General features: G+C 36.6%; 1 protein-coding gene across 1 annotated transcript; it reads left to right on the forward strand.

Annotated features, from left to right (window-relative positions):
* The first annotated feature begins 3,232 nt into the window (after window positions 1-3,232).
* Window positions 3,233-6,584, forward strand: LOC149229122 (photosystem I assembly factor PSA3, chloroplastic-like). The gene is made up of 3 exons (XM_089378477.1): window positions 3,233-3,857; window positions 3,936-4,100; window positions 5,822-6,584. Exons 1-3 carry the CDS (start codon window positions 3,414-3,416, stop codon window positions 6,122-6,124), a joined length of 912 nt encoding a protein of 303 aa, XP_089234603.1. The 5' UTR covers window positions 3,233-3,413; the 3' UTR covers window positions 6,125-6,584.
* The last annotated feature ends 1,205 nt before the right edge of the window (window positions 6,585-7,789 follow it).

The raw sequence follows: 7,789 nt of genomic DNA on the forward strand, positions 1-7,789 counted from the left end.
ACCAAAAACTGAACAACAACATAAACATATAGAGAACATCATCAAAAACACATTACAACAAGCACATGATAAAGGAGTTCACCCCTACTGGGCTACGTCTCCTTCGTCCAACTTCCAATGGCTTGGGCCTCTCTATTATGCTCAAAAATGTAAAAAACTATGTTTACAATGCTCAAATGCTTCTGAAACCTGCTCCAATGAGTTCAAAATACTAAAAAATGCTTATCTAGACTCTTTTTGCATCCAATTTGGTGAAAAACTGAAGAAGTTATGACTTCTCCTAGTTCTCCCACTATTCATTCCACAAAATGCTCCACATTTGACAGGAACCCACAATTTCGCTCGAAAAATCCGCTAACTGAGTGAGAATTTTGCCGCGTGGCGGGCCATAATCCGTCAGTACCAACTGTCCATCACAAACTGCAATCGGCAAGGATCGGCGGGCTTAAGGTTGGTGTACGCGACAATGATTGTGTGATTGCGATATCGCGGACCCGACGACACTATAAACTGGAACTGATGAACCTCTCGCATCCGGGGACTTATCGCATTCGCAATTCGGCAGATAACCGAGGTTTTATATATATGCAAAACTTTTGCACCAATGCGATTTGTGATTGTGATATCACATCACAACCTAGTTCTTGTTGGGGGATGATTCTGTAACACTGACTCTTCGCTGATTTGCGATTGCGATCCATCGCATCACACCTCCAGCCGTTTTCTTGAAAACTGTCCCGCCTGCCTTATCGCATCACATCCTTCCCTGCATGGGTGCCGATTTCTAACGCTGACCTGCCTGCGATTGAAATTTGTGACATGCGGGGGCTAATGGAAGCTTGCCACTTGGCACCTACTCATTCGTTGAAGGACCTTGCCACATCATCTAATCCTGCCATGTAAGCAAGTCAAATCTGAACTTTGACTTGCTCTAACTTCTGCATACGAGGTCAGATTTGAGTGTTGTTTGCACCGTTAGATTTAGAATGATGAGCTGTTTGATCTGAAGCTAAGTTTAACAAGATTTTGACACTTTGATTTTTGAGCCTAATTTTGAGCCCCTGATCACTTATAGTGCACAAAGAAGCTTCATATTGACTCTATACACATTCTTGGTGATTCTCAGGTTGTTATCGAGTGGATAAAAGACATATCCACCTTAGCACTGCCATTGCTCTCCAACTAGTTACATATAATTGATCAGCTGGAGTCTTCATTCCATCACATTATCATTGATTATGTTTACAGGGAATTTAACTTTGTGCCGGATGCACTCTCAAAAAGGTGACTCTACTAAGCCAAGAAGTATTTTCTTCAGTGTTTTTCGTCATGGAGTGCAGAGGAATGAAACATCTTTTATGTTTGTCTGATTTCACATAATGTACTCTGGTTTTTCATTGCAGGGTAAACTATTTGTGATGTTTTTAGTGTTGTCATTTCAAAATACAGCTTTTGTTTCTTGACAATCACCAATGTAGACCTTGGTTTTGGACTAGATGGATTACTATGTAGATAAATGTTTGAAGGTAGTCTACATGTAGACAAGTAGCCTCTGGTGACATGTTGATCTTCTTTATTATCCTTTTTCCGACTATGTCAAAGTCTTTTATGGATCTTTTTGGAATAATGTAATCGATTTTTTATTTAATATGAAACCATTGATTTTTTCATTCCCCAAAAAAAGGCAACACTTCGGTTTTATAAATTGTTGAAATACACATAAGCAATGATTATTTGAACAATTTTGTCTAAAATGACAAACACTATATATGTTTTTAAAATAAATACTAAATTTTATAAGAAAGATTTAATAATTTTTTAAGAATTTTTTTCTATTAATTTCTCTACAAAATGAGTGGATAGTTGAACAATCATCTCCTCTTGAATGCCAATCTTCTTAAATTCTTTTTGCAGTCCTACATACATTATCCTTAAACATTGCTCCCTTGTATATATAAAACATATTTAGCTTCCTATTTTATTAAAAGTTAATTATATTTACTCATGGACATTCTTAATAGTCATCACATTATTTTAGTTTGGGTAAATACTTTCTTAAATTGATAATGGAAGATATTAACCCACCTAGCCTTACTAGGAAAATTTTGAGCTTTTGAACTATTTTCATTTTATATTTAGTATTATTTTTAATTTGTGTATATTTTTATAATTAATTTTGAATTTATTCAAAATATTGAATTAATAATTTATTTTAATTTATATTTTATTTTTTATTTATTAATATTATAATTTTTTTTTTGTATGCAGGGTTTTGTGATCCATAATGAATTAAGCAAAATCTTTTGGTAGAAATCACATAAGAGATATTTTTGGCTGGCGCGTTTCGAACCAACAAGTGTGGTTCATCATTTGGTCCTGATGATGAACCACACTTGTTGGTTCGAAACACATCGGCCAAAATATTCTCTTATGTGATTTCTACTAAAAGACTTTGCTTAAATTATAAATTCTATTACACTTTGAGAGAAAATTTAAGAAGAAACTGTGTGGATGATGTTTAATTTGGGTGGACACTCCACCCATGATCATAGATTTTGATTTAATTCAATTCTCAAAACTCCACCCATGATAAGGGACTTTGATTCAATTCAATTCTCAAAATCCCTAAGGATAAGTGGAGTGTCCACCTGAAATGTTGAACATGATTAAACATCCCCACACAATTACTTCCTAAATTTTTTCTCGTGAAAATATACACTTTCTATTACACTTAAAAAAAAAAACTTCACTTTTTTGGTATAAAAATATATAAAACTTTTGATTTAATTCAATTCTCAAAACTCTATCTATAATAAGGGACTTTGATTTAATTCAATTCTAATTGTCCACTGGGAAAATTAGACATGATTAAACATCCTCACACAATTACTTCTTAAAATTTTTCTAAATAAATATATACCATACCCTTTCTATTGCACTTGGAAAGAAACTTCACTTTTCTGGTGTAAAAATATATGAATGCGACTTGACGGAATAAAATGAGATGAAATCATGATTTGTTGCAGTTATGGTTTTTTAACTGCAATTATTCAGCACCCTTGGGACGCTTTCATTGTCAGAAATTATATCAAACTTCGATTTCAATAAATTATAGTCGCGTTAAAGAATCCTTATAAAATGTGTCTTTAGAAATATCTTTCCATTTCATATTTGATTATATCCCAACAAATAATGTCCTTGAACTTAAATGCAGGAACGAAGCATTGCGCCAGTTTCTTTATTCGATAAGTAAATCACTCATAAAGCGTTCATAAAATGGGTTATCCACAAAAAAGTTAGATAAGCCTTCCAATTGAACATATGCTGATGTCAGCCAAGCATAAAACTCCCCAAGCACAATCCTGAATGTTGGTCGAGTGATGGCAATCCCGACACCAGGTTGAGCAAAATCTATGGTAATGGAGACAGCAATTGGGACAATGCTCCCCACAACTACATCCTTCCCATCACCATTAAAGGCCAATCCCAATGCCTCTTTGTGCCCATCAAAATTCAGTCACACCCACCTCAAATTTAAGCTGAGACTCCATCTATACCCGAATTCACTACCATTCCAGAGAAGCTGCAGCATCCACATCCCTTCCAGGCTCATCAAACAAGAAGCAACAGGAGGCCTGGCGAGGGCGTACCTAGAGAAGCCCGATAAAATGAAGGAGATTGCGAGCAAAATCATAGGATCTCTGCCCGTAGTGGGGCTCTTGTACAGGCTCCTCAGCGAGGAAGGGGGCGTTGCAGGTGAGCGCATCCGACTTTCTGAATTCTCCAAGAGGGTTGAGAAGAGATGCTCACCGGACGACGCCATGGCCTTCTATGAATTCCGTGAGCGCCATGGCAAGGTAAGTCCCTCGTTAATTTGCAATAAATTTTTGTAGTTGTTGTTATTTTGCTGAAGTAGGTGGGGTTTTGGTTTGCAGAGGGGAAACCCTCGTTTTGTGCTGGTGTGGTGCTGGGTCGCCGCTGTTGGGGCAGGGCTGGTGAAGTCGGATGAGATTCTGCTCGGTGCCTCCAGGCTGCGTGTTTCCTTTGATATTCAGTATGAAGAAGACAATTTTATTGTACTCATGGATCAGGCCTCAGCGGTAAGTTTTAACATTTTGTCATGTGACCTGCTGCTTAGTTCCCTCAAATTTTTCTAAATTGTAGATTAAGTATACAACCACAGTGCCAGTGGGGCAATAGTTCGCTGGTGAGAGGAACAGAGTGTAAAGCAGCTTGTATGTCATAAACTGCAATGGGATGAGGCTGAGAGCAGGTACCTGGTGATTTTGGTAGAGTAAATGCCCTTCAAACTTGGCAACTCATGTGAAGGAAGACCAGCTTTAGTGGCTTCATTCGTTAGATAATGTTTCTTGAGGCACGCGCATGTAGATATAATAATTATTGGTAGTGAAAATATGCCGAAAACCATATCCATTTCATTCTTGTTTGTCTGTTTTGCTAGGGGCTTTGTTGGTTATCTAAGAACAATGTTTTTAATGCCCTGGGGTTGAAATTTTCTATATGGCATTGGTTTATGCTGTAGTCTTGCTGTTATGAGCTTTTCCAGATATGTTTTCCGATCAAATTTGCTCAGAATATGGTAGGATTACAAGTTTGAGTTGTGAAATCTCCACAATCTGAATCCTCTAGGTTTTTTTAGATGCTGAATCTATATATGCAATCCAAATGAATTTTAAATAACAAAAGATGAAAATTTGACCAAAAATTGTTTTAGACAATGAATTGGTTTATTTATGAGGTAAAGGGAGTGTTAAGCCATCTACAAGAGGTTCCATTCTTGTTGTAGTCTACCCTGGTTGTATGACATGCCTTTAAACAGATAAGGCTGGGCACAAGTTCCAGGTGATTTTGACATATTAGTTACCCCTTAGACTTAGCACCATGCCTGATGGAAGTCTACTGTCCCTTGGGAGCACCATGCCTGATGGAAGTCTACTGTCCCTTGGGAGCACCATGCCTGATGGAAGTCTACTGTCCCTTGGAATACGTTTCTTGAAGGCTTGAAGCACTTCACCCTATAAAAAGGACATGTTCGAAAATTTATTTATAAATAACTTTCTTAACGTCCGGTTGCCCTGATTTCTTCTGGTTTTCTCCATTGCCCTTTTCAAGAAATCTGGTACGAAAGTTATTATTCTTTTTGTAATGTAAAATTTTTATCTTTATGACAGATGGAGATTTAGCTTCATTATTTTAATGGGCAGGTTTTTACTTTTTTCACATGAAAGAGAATGGGCATGATCAGTTGAATTCCTTATTAAGCTAACATATATGGTAGTTCTCCGGTTATCAGCATAATTCGTACAAATTGATTCCCCTAAATGAATTGTGTTCTTTTGGACCAAATATTTGCATTAACTTACCAGGTAATGGTACGTGGCCTGGATGCTTGTAATTGGAAGTTGGCATCATCTAAGAATGCTCCTGAAATTTTACATTTATTTTTGAAAAATGCAGTTTCTGGAACTCGCATGATTCTTCCCAAGACCCTTGCAAGATTGAAATCAGGCAAACCTAAACATGATATTGATTCGCCTTGTTTGAAGTATATATTGTTTGTTTTCCCCTTGTGTTTAGAGTGAAAACTAAAAGTAAAACCTTTCATATTTCTACTCAGTACATTGTTTTGCTTCATCAAAAGGTTTACAAGCAAACCTTAGTTACTGGAGACCTATCTCCAGATGGATGCATCTAAACTGTACCCTTGAATATTTATTGTTTCATATGCTTCATTGTTTCCGAAGGAAGATGGTTATGAAATTGATTTCTCATTTTAGAATTTGAAATCCTTTTCTTGCAGAAAAGAGAAAAGTCCAAGTCTTCGCTTCCAGATATACCTGTTGAAGCCAGGGTTGGAAAAGCTTTAGAGGCTATCTGTAAATGCTGCATTGATAATGATGTGATAGAAGAAGAAGATGCAAGGTTGCTTTGTATCATGCTGTCTGCAGTTTTTCCCACTGCTGATAAGGCTGAGATAGAGAGAATTGTGTGGAGTAGAGTTGAACAGTCACCTGCTGATGAAGAAATAAGTGACGAAACTAACAAACAACAAACTGATGAATCAACAGTTCTACAACAAGATACTGAAACAGTATACCGATAAGTTTCAGTAATATTCAATATTTTTGATTTGTCTATTCTTATAATTTGGACGCTATTGTATATTTAATTGCAGTGCTTTTTAAGTTTTTTCAACCATCCACGAAATTTCAAATATTATGTTAGCAGCAGCAGGATGAGTGCCTGTCATGCTTAGCCTTAGTAGGATTTCTCAATGGCTTTAACACCGTCAGATTTTAAGGTCAAGTCGAGCTTAGGCCAAAACAAATCAAGGTTAGGTCAGTGAAAGTTGTCAGCTTGGGAGACTTGTGTAAATTCCCGCTGTTATTCAACTTAGACAATACTTCCAACGTCGTAATGCCATGGATGGATGGTACTTAACAAAGAAGTGGGGTTTAGTCACCTCTAGAACCAACTTATGATGATTCCTTTTCCCACTTCTCTCTTTTTCAAGCCTCATGATACTTCCATTTTATGTTATGCATCAAAATTCTCTTTGCCAATTTTTTTTTTGTTGAATCATGTTCACATGTATGGCTGTTTCGTAATGCTATGTTGTGTATTTGATAGGAAATTTCTTTTATGTACTTTTACGGTACCTATTATCTTTTTGACAGCTACATGTACAGTTTTCTTTCCTGGAGGCTGGAGGTTTCTCCTTAAATTTAAAATATGAAATCTTCTTTAATCTAGTAGTATTTCCTGGCGTATGATTTACTTGGCCCTTCTTGTGACCTTGCCAGGTCGGGATCAATCATTTTCTGCTATGTTTGAAAGCAGATAATTTTTACAGTATTTCATGGACCTTGTCCATGTACAAAAGCCTCTATTTTGCACTTTGCAGTTGGAATAATATATAGGTAGCTGTCGTGGTATGTCGTACGGCCCCCCTCTGGATTGACATCCTTAACAAAATTGCTTTTCATGTTGTTTATCCTTTTTCTAATGTCTTCTCTTTGTAATGCCGCTATGGATCAATACCCTGGACAGTATATGAAATACAGATTCGTCAAGTCTAATGGTTCAATATGATAATGCATTTTTCATATTAAATACATTCATAACGGTACCACAAACTAGTTGGAAGATAATTCTTAGTCAGTTATGAGATACTTATGAGTAGTGGTAAAATAAACTTCAGTCTGTCTTGAGGTCTGATGTTTGCTTCATGCAACGAAATCGATATCTAGCACATTTTGCCAGGGATCATTATAGTGTACAGTGAAGGAAAATCTTTCATACGCTTATTTATTTTCAATGACATAAATCTTTAATGGTTCTATATTCGGAATCATAAAACTTAATGAAGAGTTGCATGCAGAAATGTAGATGAGCAGAGAAGATAGTCATGAAGTATAATGAATAGTTCCATTGAAAACGAGTAGGTTACCATGAAATCCTGCTGCTATATTTAATAGCATCCTCTGAAGGTACTCATGATAGGAAAAGCTGTTAACATCACCAGGACACACTCCTTGATCTTGCGGACTCATTTTTTCCGCCTTGTCCTTTTGTCGATGCCTTTGGATATGCCAAAAGGCCACAAGAGATCTGTAGGTACTTCAGTGTATAGTGGTGAGCTTTAAGCACATGGTCATTCTTTCCAGGCCCCTTGTTTATAAGTTTAAGCACTTGAACATGTTCTTTGGCATTGTACTATTGAGGATATATGTTGTTTACCTTGTTGAAAGTTAGAACAAACAACATT

Source organism: Pinus tabuliformis, chromosome J (genome assembly GCF_031772625.1).
Source record: "Pinus tabuliformis cultivar Carrire ecotype Pingquan chromosome J, CPIR1, whole genome shotgun sequence".
NCBI classification, from domain to species: Eukaryota; Viridiplantae; Streptophyta; class Pinopsida; order Pinales; family Pinaceae; genus Pinus; species Pinus tabuliformis.

Coding starts and splice junctions, on each gene's coding strand:
- LOC149229122 (XM_089378477.1), top strand. CDS start 3,414: ATGGTAATGGAGACAGCAATTGGGACAATGCTCCCCACAACTACATCC. Junction 3,858..3,935: donor TCCGTGAGCGCCATGGCAAG/GTAAGTCCCTCG, acceptor TTTGGTTTGCAG/AGGGGAAACCCTCGTTTTGT. Junction 4,101..5,821: donor TCATGGATCAGGCCTCAGCG/GTAAGTTTTAAC, acceptor CTTTTCTTGCAG/AAAAGAGAAAAGTCCAAGTC.